The sequence below is a fragment of the Apus apus genome, chromosome 3, assembly GCF_020740795.1.
Source record: "Apus apus isolate bApuApu2 chromosome 3, bApuApu2.pri.cur, whole genome shotgun sequence".
NCBI classification, from domain to species: domain Eukaryota; kingdom Metazoa; phylum Chordata; class Aves; order Apodiformes; family Apodidae; genus Apus; species Apus apus.
The window spans coordinates 34,926,308-34,945,315 of record NC_067284.1 but is presented as its reverse complement, the minus strand read 5'-3'; the positions used below and the strand labels follow the sequence as shown (position 1 = coordinate 34,945,315).

General features: G+C 42.8%; 1 protein-coding gene across 1 annotated transcript; it reads right to left on the bottom strand.

Moving 5' to 3' along the window:
• Window positions 1-625: 625 nt before the first annotated feature.
• Window positions 626-15,866, bottom strand: VNN1 (vanin 1). Its single transcript, XM_051614998.1, has 8 exons — window positions 15,727-15,866; window positions 11,343-11,600; window positions 11,113-11,243; window positions 9,778-9,970; window positions 8,682-8,973; window positions 5,329-5,702; window positions 3,920-4,090; window positions 626-2,757 (listed from the first exon to the last, which is right to left on the bottom strand). Exons 2-8 carry the CDS (start codon window positions 11,553-11,555, stop codon window positions 2,638-2,640), a joined length of 1,494 nt encoding a protein of 497 aa, XP_051470958.1. The 5' UTR covers window positions 11,556-11,600; window positions 15,727-15,866; the 3' UTR covers window positions 626-2,637.
• Window positions 15,867-19,008: the final 3,142 nt, after the last annotated feature.

The window sequence follows — 19,008 nt, the reverse complement described above, 5'->3', positions numbered from 1 at the left end:
TACCCAAAAACAAGGTTTGTGGTTTTTGTACATCAAAATGGTGGAGCTATTCTGAGACTGCTGCAATGGTCCGTGTAATTTTCTCTGCTTGGTTAAATTCTTGCTTTATCACCAGAACTGAGAAAGGGATTAGTAAAGTTCTCAGGGGTCTATTGTATAGTAACCTCGTTACTCTCTCAGGGAGTGGCAAGCTGGGCAGCTAATCTTGAAAACTACAGGTTAAATGTTCTTCATATTTGGTTTTAGTGTTATTTTCAAAGAATCTTCTTAATCCCTAATGAACTTCTGCATCCATAATGGATGAGGTTAAAGAGCTACTTCCTGGTATAAGACACTTAATTAGCAATATCAGTTGTATTGTACCTGTTTCCAACCCCAGCAGCCTCAGAAAGTCAGCTCTGCATGTATCGGGGAAGTATTCCATACTTCAGAAGTGCCAGAGAGTGATATGTGAGAGATTTTTATGTTCAGTTCCCACAACCTGAATAGTGACAAAGGACAGAATGTGGCATAAATTCTACCCTTGAATAAAGAGATAACATTCATTTAAAAATCTAGTTATCTCCCCAGAAGCCTTATCTTCTTAGCACTAATTCTGAAGCTCGAATAAAAATCTCACAGACTCTTTTGGTGCAAATAGAGAGATTAGGAAATTTTAACCTAATGTGTAAAGATAAACATAGTAACAATATAGTGAATGTCTACAATTCCATTCAGTATTTATCTCCTGATTGTATTCCTCTTCAGCTTGAGAAAGATTTTAATAAATTCCATATCAATTTAGAGTGCATAAAATTCTCAGGACACCAGCAACCTACAAAGTATTTGTTTCTTTCAAGTACCACTGATGCAGCTGTGAGACAGACTGGCTCAGGGACTGGAGATCAGCTCCCACCCTTCCCCATGGCCCTCTGCAATTCTGGACCCCAAACCCATTACACAGCCAACAGTCAAGTGGGATTAGTACTGCTACAGGTCCATCATATCGCCTCTTGACACTCTGTTGAAAGACAAGTCTGGGTGATAACCATCAGTCAGGTGCAAAAAGGATGAGGTGCTGGGCAAACCACCAGCAAGGTATGACCTCGAGGTTCTGCCTGTCTTGAATAACTACTCCCAAGTGGTACAGACCTTCCCCTGAGTACAAGCTCAGCTGTTTTATTTCCACTTGAAGCAAATCCTGGAAGAAGCCTCCAACATTTTGTGCTGAAAAGCAGGAGCACATCGGAAAACAGAACTCAATTTTAACAACTTCTGGATAATGTATGCTGATGTGCAGGGGTTGGGAAGCCACAGCATGTTTCTTATGTGCCCCATTTAAGGTAGCTCAGTGCTAAGCATGGTGCAGACTGTATGTCACTGATCTGAAGGGCAGTAGACACAAAAGCCTATGGGATAAGTATCGAGCCAGGAACCCCTCCAAGGTGTATGTGGCAAAATGTGCTTGAGGTTCTAAAACATTGCCCATTTCTTATGCTATCACAGTTTTGAAGAATTTTTCAAATACTCAGGAGAAGGTGTTGGCATACTATGTTTATATGGTAAAATATATGGTTGTTCAGCCTGCAGAAGAGGAGGTTCCAAGGAGACCTCATAGTGGCCTTCCAGTACCTGAAGAGGCTACAGGAAAGTTAGGGAGGGACTTTTTACTAGAGCTTGTAGCGAAAATACAAAGGCTAATGGATTAAAACTAGAGAAGAGGAGATTTAGATTAGACATTAGGAAGAAAAACTTCACTATGAGGATAGTGAGACACTGGAAGAGGTTGCCCAGGGAAGTTGTGGATGCCTCATCCCTGGAAGTGTTCAAGGGAGGTTCGATAGCGCTTTGAGCAACCTGATCTATTGGGAGGTGCCCCTGCCCATGCATGGGGGTTGGAACTAGATGATTTTTAAGGTCCCTTTCAACACAAACCATTCTATGATTCTATTAAATATGCATTGAACCCAGCATGCGTCTGACATAGAATTGTTAACTTAACTCTGCCAAGTCCACCACTGAACTATGTACGAAGCAGTGAGAGCTCAGAGAGTTTGCAGAACTGAAGATGCTTTACAGAGCACAGCCAGATTCAACAGCTGCATAGGTTGTGAAGGACCACTTTCTGTAAATCTACACCTAAACCCATTTCAAACTTGTTTTTTTCTCCACTGTACAGTTTCTTGGGTAGATAGGGGCCAAGGCCCATTGAGCACTAGGATGGTCATATTGATTGGTGTGTGCTGAGAAACACACGGACCCTTAGTGCTTACACAGTCTGAAAAACAGAAAAGGACAAAAGAGACAGAAAGGCTTCCTTCGTTGGAGATTTGTTCTGCAGCAAATTGTCAAACTTCACATTTCACACATTTTAGTATTGCTCTTCTTTCTAGTGTAATCCTGGCAATCTGCATGATATCTTAGGGAAGAAAAAAAATTCTAATTAAAGAAGCATTCATACTAAAAATTACTGCACTGAATTAAACACTGTTAAAAAGGTATGCACAGCAGAATGATCACATCACTTTATCCTGAATAGACCCAGCTGCCATGGCTGCTGAGCAGGGCAAGACTGCAGAACAGGAAGGATACCGGGTAACCACCATGGCTCAGGAGGAGTAATTCCCCTCTTGTCCTCCGTGACTGTGTAACAGATAACTATGGGGAGGTTTGCAGAGGATGAGGGGGATCCTTGTCATAAAACCTTCCAAAAAGCGTCACTGTAACGAGTGGTTTTGATGTGCCATTCTTGCTTTTCAAACACCCGTCACGTAGCACCTGGTTGAAAAGAGAAAAAAATTACACTAATGTTCCACTACCAGAGTAGCAATTTTGCATGCTACAGAAAGGATAGGCCTTAGAGGTCAGGTAATTTGGTGCAGCACTTTTAAAAGGCAAGAGTGAGAAGGAAAGAAACCAGAAGTCTCCCTGGCTCGGGGAAAAAAAAAAAAAAAAAGAAAAAAAAGAAAAAAAAAGATAACTTTCGCCACCTCTACATCTAGGACAATAATTTGAAAAACTTTTTTCATTTGTAGATCCCAAAATAATTTCCAGATGGAAAAGAATTTCAAGCTACTGGCCATATTTTTATTTTATTAGTTCCTTTTCAACACATCAGTTTGAAATTGATCATAGACTGTGATCACCTGCAACGTTTTAAGAGCTTCTGTGATAAACAATTAGCATGTATTTGTTAAGAATATATATATTTATATTTTTTTAATTTGGCCATGGTCATATTTTAGTGTACCAATGACTCCTTTGATGTGTATGTTTTTACAGAAGTCCCATTCAAAACAAATATGTAGGATGAACAATGTTTTTCCTTTCTCAACTCTGTAAAATAATTACCTGTTTCCCCCAAAAATGTTCAAGACTTTTTCACTGTCTTCATTGTCTTCTGTAAGGTAATAAATGCCCCGTCCAAATAAGATTTCATCTAGCCTTTTACATAACTGTAGTCTAAGGTTTATGATTGAAAAGGTTTCAGCAAAAATAGGATATGAAGCTTCAAGTAAAAAAAAAAAAGTAACTTACAAATCCCTAAAAAAATCCCTTTCAGTGCTTTTAACTGCATGGAATCTCTACTCTTATGCATGATACTCATTAGTAACTTCTCTTGCTTGGATAATTTCTCAGAATATTTGATTTCTTTGTCTCTTAAAACGCTCATCAGCAGAAACCTTTAGAAAATAGCTCCTTGAGAGCTGTCATTTATAGATTGGGACCTGAAGTGGGAAGGCATATTTGCTGAAGGAAACACTGAAGAGATTCTCAGCCTTAGCATTTATATGTCCTCATCAGTAAGGATTATGCAATCAATACATTTAAATGTCTCCTTGAGTTTACTTAAAAACATGGTTCTTGAATGGGACTTCTTTCTTTCCAGCACCACAGCCTAGAAAATCCTGTGGCAGACATTTCCAGGGTGCCCCATTACCTCGAACTCCCCAGGGGCCAGCTGCACTCCGCTGTACAAGACTTCTGGAAAGACATAGTTGGTGCCAAAGGTGCCACTGAGGGAGAACATCTCAAACTTGGTCTGAGCCGTCTCCACCGGCTGCCCGCACGTGCTCAGGTCTGTGCTCTTGCACTTGAGCAGCGTGCATATCTGTGGGGAAGAGTAGACAACAAGGTATTTAGCCAGAGGAGAACACTCTGGGAGGAAAGTCTTGTGTCATCAAAGTTAGTGTGTATTGGAACAGGTGACAGTCACAGGATCTCTTTCATTATCTTTAAGCAACTCCTTTTTAGTTGTTCTTTATATTTTTACCCCTTGATGTGATTTGGGATATTCCAGATCTGCATTGCCTTAGTAGCTAGAAATAACCTGCTTGTGATGAAAGTGCTGCCATAGCACCTTATTTCATCCCTGGAGCCCAATCCTGTCATTTCCACTGATTCTTCTTATGGTCACATCCCTTGTTTGAAGGCTTCTTTCCCGCATGTCTTCGTAAGATGTGTTTGTGAACAGAAATGTTAGGCAAATGAAACAAGGTGCTCCTCATGGGTATGCTGTGCGACTGTACACACAGGTCCTCTGACTGGTATTTGTACATGTTGCTAAGGAGAACTCATCAGCCTGGTAGTCCATGGGAAATCTGAATTTGATGTTCTCCATCCACCTCCTGGTGATTATATGTCAAGATGATGATCCTTTGTTGCAGTTTTGTGTTAATAGTTGCAGCATATAGAGGAAGGTAGGAAAGGTTATGTTTTCCTTTTGTCCTTAGAGTTAATTATTCAGCTGATAAATGTTTATGAACATCAAGAAGAAATACGAAATGGGGCTAGCACTCCTGAGAAGATTCAAGGGTTTTGCTGACAGGTGATGGAAGAGTTTTTTAATTTGTGTCAGGTACTGGGGAACAGAAGAAGTGTGTTTGCAAACATCAGAAGTAATATTCATCAGCAAACATGGTTTTGTGTTGAAATGCACATAAGCAGAGAAATAAAGAATAAAATTTTCTCAGTATGTTCTACTGGAGTGAAAAAAAATACAGAGGGAAAAAGGAAGACTAGAAATTCCCATCTTCTCCTGAAAATTCTGTACTGGCAGACACCATTTGCCAGCTTCCAGAATCACTGAAATAAATTTTCCAAGTGAGCTCATCAGGGACTGAAGTTATTTAAGCTAAGCATGCCTAAAAAAAGTGACTATACTGGGGGAACTTGGAAGTGTTTCAGTGATCTCTCCACTTTTTAGCAACTACCTCCCATTGCTAACAAATAGGACACCAGGACTCCAGCATACAAGAAAGTCATTGTCTTTTTCCTCCACAGAGCTGAAGGTTTCTCCCTGTAAAGAAGCTTCCTAAAATAAGCACTGCATCTCCAATGGATCATTACCTGCAGATAGTATTGTCCTTCAACAGCATGAAGCCCATTAAATGCACCTAGAACATAAACTTCATCATCTTGTTTCCCTGCTGCTTTGTAGCTCAAGTGACAGCAGAGGTCCTTCTGGCAAACAGTGCGGTTCCCTTCAGGCTTTGTGAGCTCAGTCAAAGTGAATCGGTCGTGGAAGATGAGTCCTCCAAATTCATGGTCATTTGGAGAGAATCTTTTGACACTCGAAGCATAGGAGCTCCAGTTGATAGCAGGAGAGGAGGTAGGAGAAAGGCGAGGGTGTGAATCTAGTTCAGCAATGAGGAGGCGACCATCCTCGGTTTTCATATTGTAGTAGTATGTTCTGGCTCCATGTGGTGCATAAATACCACTCCCTGAGGAGTTGATACAGAAATAAAAAAAATGAATCACATTGTCATTCAAATTGTTCTTACTGCTAGCTTATCCACTACTGTATAAATATGATGGAAATTGTAGTCTCACCAAGGGTGACTGTTAACAACTCAGTACATAGAGATCCTGCTTTGGCAAAGAATAGCGTCTAACTCTTGCAGGCCACCTGATCTAGATGGGGATGTTGCTGAAGGCTTCTACAGGCAGCTTAATAGTTGCCTCACAATCACAGGCCTTGGGCCTCCTGGGGGATTTCTATCACCCTGATATCTGCTGAGAAGACCACACAGCTAGGCAGTCCAGGAGGTTCCTCCAGTGACAACTGGAGATGATGACAACAAAAGATGACAATATTTTGACTCAGGTGGTGGAGGAACCAACAAGGAGAGGTGTACTACTAGACATACTATTGACAAACAAAGAGGGGCTGGTAGAAGACATTAAGGTTGGGGACAGCTTGTTTGTAGTGACCATGAGATGACTGAGTTCAGAATTATGTGCAGCAGCTATCGAGCATCTAGCAGGGTCAAAACCCTGGATTTGAGAAGAGCTAACTTTGGCCTTTTAAATGAACTGCTTGGAGAAATCCAGTGGGATAGGCTACAGGAAGGAAAGGGAGTCCAAGAGAGTTGGTTAATATTCAAACACTACCTCATCCAAGCTCAAGATCAAAGTGTCCCAAAGAGTAAGAAATCAAGTAAGGGAGCCAGGAACTCTGCAGGGTTGAGCAGGGAACTTCTGAACAAACTTAAGTGGAAGAAAGAAGTTATAGATCATGGAAGAAGGGATTGACCACTTGAGAAGAATACAATCATGTGTTCAGAGAGTGTAGGGATGCAACAAGGAAAGCTAAGGCCTCTTTAGAATTAAAACTGGGAAAGGAAGTCAAGGACAATAAGAAAGGCTTCTTCAAGTACATCAGAGGTAAAAGGAAGGCCAGAGGAAATGTGGGCCCACTGCTGAATGAAGCAGATGCACTGGTGACAGAGGATATGGAGTCCTCAGTCTTTACTGCTAAGGCTGACTCTCAGGATTCCCAAACCTTCCAGACCACAAAAGAAGTCAGGAGTGATGAAGACTTTACCATGATTGAAGAAGATAGGGTTAAAAATCAGTTAGCGAAACTGGACATCTCCAAATCCATGGGCCCTGATGGGATGCATCTGTTGTGTGCTGAGTGAGCTGGCAGAAGTAATTGCTAGACTGCTCTCCATCACCTTTGAAAAGTTCTGGAAAATGGGAGAGGTGCCTGAGGACTGGAGAATAGCTTATGTCACTCCAGTTTTCAAGAAGGGCAAGAAACAGGACCTGGGTAACTACAGAGCAGTCAGCCTCACCTCCATCCTTGGAAAGATGATGGAGCAGCTCATTCTGAAGGTCATCTCTAAGCACATGGAAGAAAAGAAGGTTATCAGGAGTAGCCAGCATGGATTCACCGAGGGGAAATCATGTTTGACTAATCCGATAGCTGCCTGTGATGGTGTGACAGAATGGATAGATGCAAGGAGAACAGTGGACGTTGTCTTCCTCGACTTTAGCAAGGCTTTTGACACTGTCTTCCATAACATCCTTGTGGATAAGCTCAGGAAGTGTGAATTAGAAGAACAGACAGTGAGATGTATCAAGAATTGGCTAAACAATAGAGCCCAGAGGGTTGTGGTCAATGGTGCAGGGTCCAGTTGGAGACCTGTGACTAGTGCTGTTCCCCAAGGATCAATACTGGGCCAGTCTTACTCAACATCTTCATCAATGACCTGGATGAGGGGATGGATTATATCCTCAGCAAGTTTGCTAATGATAAGAAGCTGGGAGGATTGACTGATACACCTGAAGGTTGTGCAGTCATTTAGCAAGATCTAGACAGACTGGAGAGCTGGGCAAAGATGAACTTAATGAGGTTCAACAAGAGTAAGTGTAGAGCTCTGTACCTGGGGAGAAAAAGACACCATGCACCGATATAGATTAGGGGTTGACCTGTTAGAAAACAGCCTCATGGAGAAGGACCTTGGCGTCCTGGTGGACAACAAGTAATCCACAGTACAGCAATGTGCCCTTGTGGCCAAAAGAGGCATGTATTAAGAACAGTGTGGCCAGCAGGTCAAGGGAAGTTCTCCTCCCCCTCTACTCTGTCCTCATGTGACCACATCTGGGGTATTATGCCTAGTTTGGGCTCCCCAGTTCAAGAGGGATAGGGATATGCTGGGAAGAGTCCAATGAAGGACCACAAGGATGATTAAGAGACTGGAACATCTGTCATAGAAGGAAAGGCTAAGAGACCTGGGGCTGTTTTCTCCTAAGATGACTAAGAGGGAACCTTATTAATGTCTACAAACATCTGAAGGGTGGATGTGAAGAATGAGCCAATCTCTTTTCAGTGGTGCCCTATGATAGGATGAGGGGAAAAGGCACCAAGTTGCATCACAGGAAGTTCCACCTCAACAAGAAGAAAAACTTCTTCATTGTGAGGGTGACAGAGCACTGGAACAGGCTGCCCAGAAAGGTTGTGGAGTCTCCTGTGAAGACTTTCAAGACCCACCTAGGTGTGTTTCTGTGTGACCTGCCCTAGGTGTTTCTTGCTTTAGCAGGGGGGTTGAAGTCAATCTTCAGAGCTCCCTTCCAACACCTATGATTCTACGATTCTATAATTCCCTGGGCAAGCTCTGCTCAGGACAGCCAAAAGGCTGAGGGTCACAGAGCGGTCAATGGGTATTATCTTATTTGCATTTGCAGCCTCCCCAGTTCTCTTTTCTCCTGTACACAAAGAATTGCTTGTGAATTCCTTTAGTCCTGGCTAGTTGATGTAAAAGGACCATCTGCCATTGAGACATTAGCATACATTATTATCATGCATTTATTGTTTTATAAATACATATTATTCCTCTGCACTATTGCCTTGCAGAACAGGGATTAAAGATTCATAGGTAGAAGGATTTTTTTCAGACAGAATGAAGATTAATTACCTGTCATAGATGAGCCAGTGTAGTGTGTATTAGCAGCTAGGAAGTTGACACCCATGCCCATGGCCCAGGCAGAGTGAAACTCAATCGCAGTCAGAAATGGCAGGACGTTCATCCACGCCGTTGGGAAGAGCACGGTGTCCACCTGCAACTCACTCACCAGGACCACAGCAGGCTCGTGGAAAAGGATGTCGAAACATGTGAAAATGCCAAACTTCCCAAAGGGGGTCTCAAAGGTGACAGCTTCTGGCTTTTTTGGGTAATTAAACTGGGTTTCTGACATAAAGAGATTATACTGTAGGAAAAGGAAAAAAGAGATACTGGTTAAAGGCACTTACTGCAATATCCTGGAGTCATTCCCTAAAACTACTCAGGAAGACCGAAGAAGTTTTTTGACTTGTATTCAAAGATTTCACATGTTGGAAGTCAGATTAAGGGAGTGGAACATCTGGCTTATGAGGAAAGGCGAGGAGACCTGGGACTGTTTACTCTAGAGAAAAGATGACTGAGAGGCCTGTCACTGGAACAGGCTGCCTCGAGGTTGTAGAGTCTCCTTCTCTGGAGAATTTCAAGACCCATCTGGATGGCTTTCTGTGTGACCTGACCTAGGTCATCCTGTTCTGGCAGAGGGATTGGACTCCATGATGTCCAGAGGTCCTTTCCAGCCCCTACCTTCTATGATTCTCTATGATCAGGGAAAAAAAATAAATAATAAAATAGGAAAGGGCCTGTCTTCCTTAAAGTCAAGATGCAAACATTTCAAAACACTGGAATGTGAAGGGGTAGTCTGGTGAAAAGATGGCACTGAAAACTTGAGCAGCATGGTTTCCAGTAGTAGGGAGTTAACAAATTGAAGAAGTCAACCAAAAATATAAGCCATGAAATTGGATTTGAGGAATAATTTTTCATTCTAGCCTGTTTGGTGAAACATGGCAGCAAATGGAAATTTGGAGTCAATACTTCACAGAAACAGAGAAATTCTTTAAAATTATAAATTAGAACCCAAAATCTGTCATGGAACAGTGACTGGCATTTAATTATCTTGCCAAATTTTGGAAGCTGTGGAAAAATAACTCCTGACTTTGCAAGGGCACTTTACCTTGTGGTAACGAGCCACCAGTTTCCCCTCCGGGTCAAAGACGACATCAGTGTTGTACTGATAGCGACCATCACTGGGGCAGCTGGGATCACTGGAGTTGCATGGCTTCTTGTCCCCAATGTTTGCAACCACATAGATGGAGTTATTCCTGGCCATGCAGCTCAGCCGTTCCTGCACCGGAGCTGGAGCAAATCTAATGCATTTTAGAAAAATGACTAAGAAAATCTGATCTGCCAGTGGTGTCCATCACTGGCGTGCTGAGGGAACACTGGTAGCGCCTCCAGTCCTGCAGTCATGGCAGGGCAGGCGAATTCACAGGGTGGCTGCAGGACTCCCTCACATTGCTTCCCACACCTTGGGGCAGGTCCCGTAGCACTACCATCTGTGTCTGGAGGGACATGCTGCCCTTGGACTGCCTGCCAGCACCCCTCAGCACCCAAAACATGCTCTGCAGCAAGTGGGTAACTCTGGGGCTGGGAAAAAGCAGCAGAGGAATTGCAGAGCACAGGAAGAGACAAACTTGGTGTCACAGAAGAGAACACCTTAGCATCTGACATAGTATCACCCGTGAACCCGTAGCTCCACAGGCAGACCACAGCAGCAGTTCCATGGCTGAGAACTTACCGAAATCCAGCACACAGCTACAGCTTAACAGGATTCTGCTGGAACACGATGCTTGAACCATGTTCAAGTCTCTAGCACAGTCTCTAACAATTTGGCTTTTATCTTATCTTAACTGTGGAAAACTAATATTAAGACTTTCTGGTCTTGTATCACTCCAAGGTTTGGACTTTGACTAGTGACCTAATCTCTTTTATTAGCTGCTCAGAAACTAGTTCTGGATTGTCAACAGAAATGGGATGTGTGCTTTTATTTGAAAACCCGCATTTATCCAAAAAACCCAAACAAATCAACAAAACAAATAAAACCTCATCTGGAGAATTTCCAATCAGTTCTATTCAAAGCAGTGTGAAAAATCCAAAACCAGAGGAAGAAGCAGCATATTCTAGCATCAAAGACTTTTCAAATGGAAAGAGAAAGAAAGAAAGAAAAAAGTAGTTTCTTCTACCCTGGGCAATCCAAATTCTGTATTTTGTTTTAATTTCTCTTGAAAGTGTTTAATTCAAAAACCATTTTTTTTAAACAGGCCTTCCTACTCATTTAGTCATGGACGTGCTATATATTTTAACATGTAAGTTACCTTCACATACAACCTGAATTGAAATTTCCTCTCATGTCAAAAGCATTAGCAGTAATCAGGCATTTACTGGGGCCAGCTCCTGACTCGATGAGGCATTAATTTGAAACCACATAAATCACTGCAGAAAGAATCACCTTGTGGGGTCTGTGCAGGGAATCCAGTTCACTGCCGGGTCAGGAATATCCTCCAGGTAGGGATAGATGGTTTCTCTTGTGAAAAGCCAGCCATAAACACCATCTTCAGGAGTCACAATGATGTGGGCACCCTGACACAACAAGATCCATTACAGTTTCACTCCAGATAACCAGGAGGTTCAGCAAGAGCAGGAAGCACTAATTATCAATGCTCCTGAGACACCTTGTACCTGCTGGGCAGCTTTCTTGATGGCCCCTTCCAAGACATCCATGTTTTTGTTCATCAGGGCCAAAGCATCGTCTGGAGAAACGGGCTGGAGAGTGGCATCTGGCAGGACAACACTGTGCTCGTAAACAGCTGCGATGAAGGTGTCGGAGGCAAAGGCCTGGAGGACTGTGAGTGCCACCACAACAGCGAGCAGGAGAGGCTGGGAAGGGAGCATGGCTGGGACCTTGCAGCAAGGGCCAGGCACAGGGAATATAAACCCCTTAGAAAAAGGAGGAGTAAAGGTTAGTAAGTCTGCTGTGCAAATAATCTTCTATTGAGTAATCTGGGAAGTGCAGCACAGTTCTGTCAACAGCAGGGACATCTGTTTGTAGGTAAGAAGTCAAAGAAACATTTTTAGTAATTAGAACTTGTCTCCAGTTTGAACTGCTGTCAACAAAAGGTGAAGGAAAGGCTAAGAGAGCATGTCCTAGGCCATGATGACCTATAGGGTGTCTGTGGAAGGAGCACTTACACTGCTTGTACACCCCTCTCCAGACTCACAGCTCCTAGCATGCTGTGAGTCATGGAGAAGCAGTGCAAAAGGAGCACGCATAGAAATAAAAGAGGGACAAAGTTTAACTTTGAAGGAGGGAGGAATTGCTGGTCTGTCAAAGGGCTGTCTTGGAATAAATTGTCACTGGTAATATACAGGAATGTATAACAGCATGCAGTAAGGATGTCACAGTTAACAAGAATAAAATATTGGGCAATGCAAAGACTAATTGTGCCACTATAAAAATATGTTATTAAACCCATGGCTAGGAAGAACTGTCCAATTTTCCACAGAATCATCGAATATGCTGATCTGGAAGGGACCCATCAGGACCATCAAGTCCAACTCCTGTCCCTATGTAGGGCACCCCTAGAATCACACTATGTGCCTGAGAGCCAAATGCTTCTTGAACTCAGGCAAGCTTGGTGCTGTGACCACTTCCCTTGGTAGCTTGTTTCAGTGCTCAAGCACCCTCTGGGTGAAAAACCTTTTCCTGATATTCAAATTAAACTTCCCCTGATTCATCTTCCTGCCATTTCCCTGAGTCCTGTCACTGGTCACCAGAGTGAAGAGGTCAGTACCTGCCCCATCTCTTCCCCTCATGAGGAAGCCATAGACTACAATGAGGTCACCCCTCAGCCTCCTCTTCTCCAAGCTGAATAATCCAAGTGACCTCAGCCTTTCCTCATAAGACATCCCAACCAGATCCTTCACCATACTCGTGACTCTCCTTTGGACACTTTCTAACAGCTTGATGTCCTTTTTATATTGTGGTGCTCAAAAGTGAATGCAGTGCTCAAGGTGAGGCTGCACCAGTGCAGAGTAGAGCAGGACAATCACCTCTCTCGACTGGCTGGCAACGCTGTGCTTGGTGCACCCCAGAACGTGGTTGGCTCTCAACCATGGGCATACTGCTGGCTCATATTCAGTTTGCTATCAACCAGGACCCTCAGGTCCCTCTCCACCACGCTGCTCTCCAGCCACTCGTTCCCTGCTCTGTCCTTACCACCAGGGTTGCCCCGTCCCACGTGCAGAATCCAGCAATTACCCTTGTTAAACTTCATGTGGTTGGTGACTGCCTGTCTCTCTAACCTGTCAAGGTCTCTCTAACCTGTTGAGGTCTCTCTGCAAGGCCTGCCTATCCTCAAGGGAGTTGACAGCTCCTTCCAGCTTTGTATCATCAGCAAACTTACTTAGAATTCCTTTGAGTCCTGCATCCAAGTAATTGATGAAGATATGGAAGAGGACCAAGCCTAGGATGGAGCCCTGTGGGACCCCACTAGTGACCAGTCGCCCATTCACTGTCACTCTTTGTGCTCAACCTGTGAGCCAGTTTCCCATCCAATCGTATGGTAGGCTTGTCCAGCTGTATGCAGGACATTTTGTCCAAGAGAATACTGTGAGAGACAGTATCAAAAGCTTTGCTGAAATCCAGAAATATTACATCCACTGGCTTCCCTTGACCAACTAGGTGGGTTTGTTGCTATACTTTTCTCTGTCATTCACTGCAACAGACTTTTGTTACCTATATTGGCTCAACTCTTCCACCAGGTGAAAGGTGGATATGCCACCCCTGGAGCTAGTCTTCAGTGAAGTTTGAGTGGCAAAACTGAGTGTGTTAAAAACAGCTTATTTCTAATGTCTGCCTGTTCCCCAATGCCTCTGCTATGTGCCACTATGCGCAGTTTGCTTCCCTGAGTTTCTTTAGACCAAAGTAATTACATTAGCATCTCACTGTACTTAGATGTCATACACTTAACATGCCAGCAACAGAAATGTCCCCTGCATTTATCCCAGTGGCTCTTCCAGTTGCTTCTGTTTAGCTGTGCATCACTTTCTAACAGCCTTTTACCAGAAAATACACATCTAGAGGGAGTTTTCCTCTGAAATCAGGCAGGTGAGCCACCTGCCAGACCATAAACTGAGTACCTCATTTCCTGGCTGCCATTAGCCTGAAGAAGAAGGGCAGGCAAGTCCACCAAGTGCAGTGGCATGTCTGCTCCTCTGTTCACCTTTCCTGTCTCCAGGGACATGCCATGTATTGAGAGGCTTTATTTTTTAATCTTTTACTTCAATTCACTTCAAATGCATTTTTTGCTATGATATTTTCCATTGTTTGGCTTTCTAGCAGTTCCAGTATTCTCATTTGGAAAAGGTTTTCTGAATCAGGAGAAGCAGAACAGGCAGTCTGCCATCAGGTGCAGCAGACCATCACTCTAGCGCTGTCTCAGATAAGACAGAAATGTGGGTGAATGGAAGCATCGGAGAGTTCCCTGCAAGAGTAGCACTAACAGAGGGTTTCAAGCATCAGGAACATTTATTTGCACCTGGTAAAACTCACCTCTAAATACTTCTCTAGATTTTGCTAGCTACAGCATGCTCATTGTTTGACTAAACATTCACCAATCAGTGAGAGTTTATAGCCTGGGCTAAAGATTCAGCCCCGCGTTGGGTGCCAATAAATCATTGTCACTGTTTGACTCAGGATAGGCGATTAAACGAGCAATGATAATTGTTTCGATCCCCCTCACCTCCCATGTAGGTAGGGAAAGGAAAGAGAATAAAGACAGAGGCTCCCACATTGAAAACCAGACAGCTTTAATTAAAACCTACTGATAAAAGAAAATACGTACAATTATAGACAAATGTGTTCAGGAATCTACAAAACCCTATTGCCTTCCCCCACCCCCAGCAACTCCCATGGCATCTCCTGAGCTGTGAGCAGTTCTGAAATCTCCCGGAGCTGCCAGAGAGAGCGATAGAGCAGACAGAAGCTGAGGGGGGAGTTATGAGGGTCAGTAATGCATGAGCTTAGGAATCAAAGGTGATGGATAGACAGAGTCCTCCCCAGATGCTGGCCATGGACAGAAGAGAAGGGAAAAAGCAGCAGGAAGGAGCTTGACTTCTATGATCCCTGACTTCACACTGAGCTTACATAGACATACAGAATGGAATATTTTGTTCAATGCTGTCTGTCTAGTCCACTCCTTCCTATGGGAGGGTTTGCAGATAAGACACTTCTGCTCGTTCAGCATCTGAGGCTGCAGAGTCAATAAGCAGAGCAAAGCATCCTTGATGTCTCAGCAGTAACATAAACATCCCAGTGTTATCAGTCCCCTAGCTGGAAAACTTGCTGCTAGTTAAAAGAGAGCTCACTGAAGGAAAAAAAAAATCAGTGAAAAGAAAAGTGGTTTCATCCTGGCTCAAACCAGAACACTCATTCAGGAGATTTAAATACAAGCCTTTAAAAGATTGTGATAGAGATTTCAGTGATAATTGCAGTAGTGTATCTTGGAAGCTTTTTTTCCATCCCTCTGTTTTTGTTATCAAACTAAATTTGCCTTGAGTCACATTGACAACAATTATAAGTCTGAAGGAGGAAGCAGTAAATGATTCCTTGTTTAGCAACAGCTCAGACAAGTCAGCCCAGAATGGTGACTCTGCTGGCAGGGCTGAGCAAAAAAAAGTTCCAAGTGCAAGGGCTGGGGCACAACCCTGCAAATTTAAAGTCACACTGCCAGGACAGGGGGGGTTGTGTAGTATGGTGGAATAGAGGCATCCCTGCCTGCCTCTGCAGCAGCAGGCACCACTGCTTACTGCCTGCAGAGCTGGGAGCTCACCCAGGAGCAAGGAACTCAGTCCTGTTAAACAAACAAACACACTGAATAAAACTTAACAAAATTCCAGCAGTCCAGGCAGTACATGGCTGTCTGCAACGTAAGAGGAAATTTATCCTACAGCTCCCTCTGCTTTTCACACCTCCACCCCCCAAGTCCACTCTACTCACCCCTCTTTACTGCGCTCTCCCCCGTCTCTGCTACTGTGTGAGGACTGTGGTTATCTGAGGACTTACTTTTGTGGGCAGGCTGCGATCTGATGCTAAATCTCCTTAGCTGTAGAGGTCGTCCGTCTTCAGACTGTGGTCTTGCTTCTTGTGTTAAGAGAGACTGTGTGGAAGATGACTACCTATTTGAAGGGTTAACCTTGCTGTGGAGAAGCCCGTGTGACAGGTCACACCTGCAACCAGGCAACCACTGAGAAGCAGCCAGTACATGTAGGCAGGGGTGAAGAAATCGGAAGCCACTAATTTTTAGCAACAGCAAATTGACCTGTTGCTTGGCTGTAACAGGACACCATGTTCTAGGGCACAGATATACATGTAGAGATACAGTACTGTTTCTCCACAAACAAGTAAAGCGTTTTCCATTCCTTCTATTATACGAGTTGTAGAATGTTACAATTTAATAGAGACTAAAATATTGTTCTTACAATGTTGACTTTGTTCAAAACCAATGTATTTTACATCCTGCAAGTCTATTTTTCATTACTTTGGTCAGATTAAATGTGAACAATGTTTTTGTTTCAGAACAAACATGCAGAACAAAGAACAGAATTAACAGCACACAGAAATCTAAACTATGCCAGGCAAAATAATCCAGTTGACTTGCTTAGAAGGTACAGTCTGCAGAGCCTGTATGCACAGACATGCCAGTGATTCCATCTGTGCAAGCTGTTGGCCAGCCTTTCCCAACACCTGACTCTCCCTTGCACCAGCAAGAGCAACCATTTCACTGGAAGACAGATCTGCACCTGCAAAATGGCTCATTTTGAGGATTTCTTATATGGACCCACCTAACTTACTGAAAAAGATGACACAGTTACCAATTCCCTTGTGGGAAGGAAATTTTCCACACTCTAAAAACATGGCCAGAAATACTAGATTCCCCTAAGTTAGGGCATAGCACAATTACACATTACACTGTGTGCTGAGTTTAATAACTGTTTTTGAAGCAAAGGTGTTTGAGGCTTGTTTTTGTTTTCAAAGTAATGGAAAAAGTTCAGCCATTGGCCTTAAAATATTCTGTTAACCTCTGGTTTAGAAAAGTGTGCATTCAGAGATGGGGCAGAACAATATTGTGGAAATTACTTCTAATACTCCATCAAAAAAATCACAGAATTAAAAATCAGTTGTTATTGGGCCACAACCCACTGATACGTGTCTGGATCCTACACCACTAAACTCAGAGGAATTTATTTTCTATTGTCCCAAGTGTCAAGTTCAAGCCCATGACAACCAGAATCATTATATACAAACACATACAGAACCGCCCAGTAGAGTAATTTATTTTTGCTACAAAATCAAGTGAACAAATCCATGTGCAATGACTATGCTGTTAGACAAGGCAACTTGAGAAATAGAATGCCATTATAATTATGGGTATTAAAATTAATTAAAATTATGATTGTGATTAATCAGAATTACAGAAACAAGAATACGAGATTTAAATGATCTACAGTGAAATCATGGTGAAGTTTGTTCTGTGTGTTGAGAATCCTTTTCATACCACCTCCCAAAGAGTGTTACACTCAAAAGTGTCTTTGATGTACTAGTCCAACTGACCAGAAATCCATCAGTTAGCACCTAGTTATGAACAAGTAAAATAAACAGGAACATCAGCAAAGCAGTACCATTGCATGACAGACACAAATTAATATATTCTTTAATGCTGATCTAGTTGAGAGATGTCATAGCTCACTTGGAGCTACAACAAAGTCCAAGAAGAACTGTATTTCTGTCTTGAGCAAGATCTTGTTCTAGGGATTTGGGGAGATGGAGAAAAAGGGATTTGGCAAAATGGACCTGCTATCTGAATGCAACCAGAAAAATCAGGCAGAAATAAAGCTGCCTTGAACTAAAGCCAGTTACTGAAAGAGAGGACACTGGTAACAAACAGTGTTCTGTTGTGACAAGAGCATCCTTATGGAGATGGCGAACTCTGATTTTCTCTCCCTTTTGCACACACATATGGAAACCTCCTTGCAGCATTATAGCACAGGATCAACTCCCAGTCTCAGCATTTATAACATTGACACAGAAACAGGATCAACAACCTCATAACAACCTTTATTCTGAAAGCAAGTGTATGGTACATGGAAGCGCTTTTCACTAATTAAGGTGCCAAATTTTATTCTAATGTTTATCTGATTGTTTTGAAATTAAAGACTTCATAGACTACAATCCTGACCTAATGTTTTTTGTAAATCAAAATCTGATGCTTCATATATTGTAAGTTTAAGTTTAGCATGCTAATTATATGTAGTTACATATTATTTGACTGGAGCTCTATATTCCTAATTGAGTTTAGCTGCATCAGAAATCAGTATTTCTGATTAAAATGAATGGTAACACTGTGAAGTAAAGAAAAAAATACCTCTAAAAGATATTACCAAAAGTCACACATCATTATGCAGGCTCTTTACAGAAATAAATCTTTAAAGTCCAGAGTAGAAATGATCTACAAAGAATATAAGTTGTATGACATAGGGTCATCAATGACTAATGGAACAGCCCGTACCTGCATGTGTTTGGGAGCCACAGCTTAGGGCTACTTTTTAGCAGCACTAGTAAACTTCTCTCCCTTTATGGGCATCTGTCTACGGAACTTGTGCATGACATCTACCATCTGTTCAGGATAAATATACAGTGAAAACAGAGCCTGAAAAGAAAACTTGACACGAAGACTGCAGCCCGGAAGCAGTATTTTCAAGACTGACGGGAACATTTCTCAGCGTTAGGTTTCCACCTAGTGGAGAAAGAAAAGTTTGGGCCTTTTCATGAACAAAAGCTCGATAAACACCAAGGGTCAGAAGATGAAGAATCACCTGCATTTCATCTCATTAATGATCACTTCAACAAATAACTAAAGGTGTTCTAGTCAACTGTAGCATTTCTGAGTTCTCATCTTTTTTATCTGCACGAGTTCTCTTGTCCCAGTCCTGGGTATGCCTGCTTAAAGCTGATGGGAACTTCTGCTCAGGTCACCTGCTGGACACAGATTGTTGCCCAGGTGAACAAGATCAATTAAACTAATACCAAATTACCTGTCATATATAAAGTAGAGTTGTGTGTATTTGCAGAAAGGAAGTTGACTCCCATTCCCATTGCAAGTGAAACTGGACAGTGGACAACAGTAGGACAGTGTTACCCCAAGCAGCTGGCAACGGAATGGTGTCTGCCTGAAATCTGCTTGCCAAGACCACAGCTGGGTCCTCCCCTGTCTATATATAAATGAGAGGCTTGGCGAGCTCACCCCCCAGCTCCCTCAGTACTCTCAGGTGGATCCCCTACAGACCC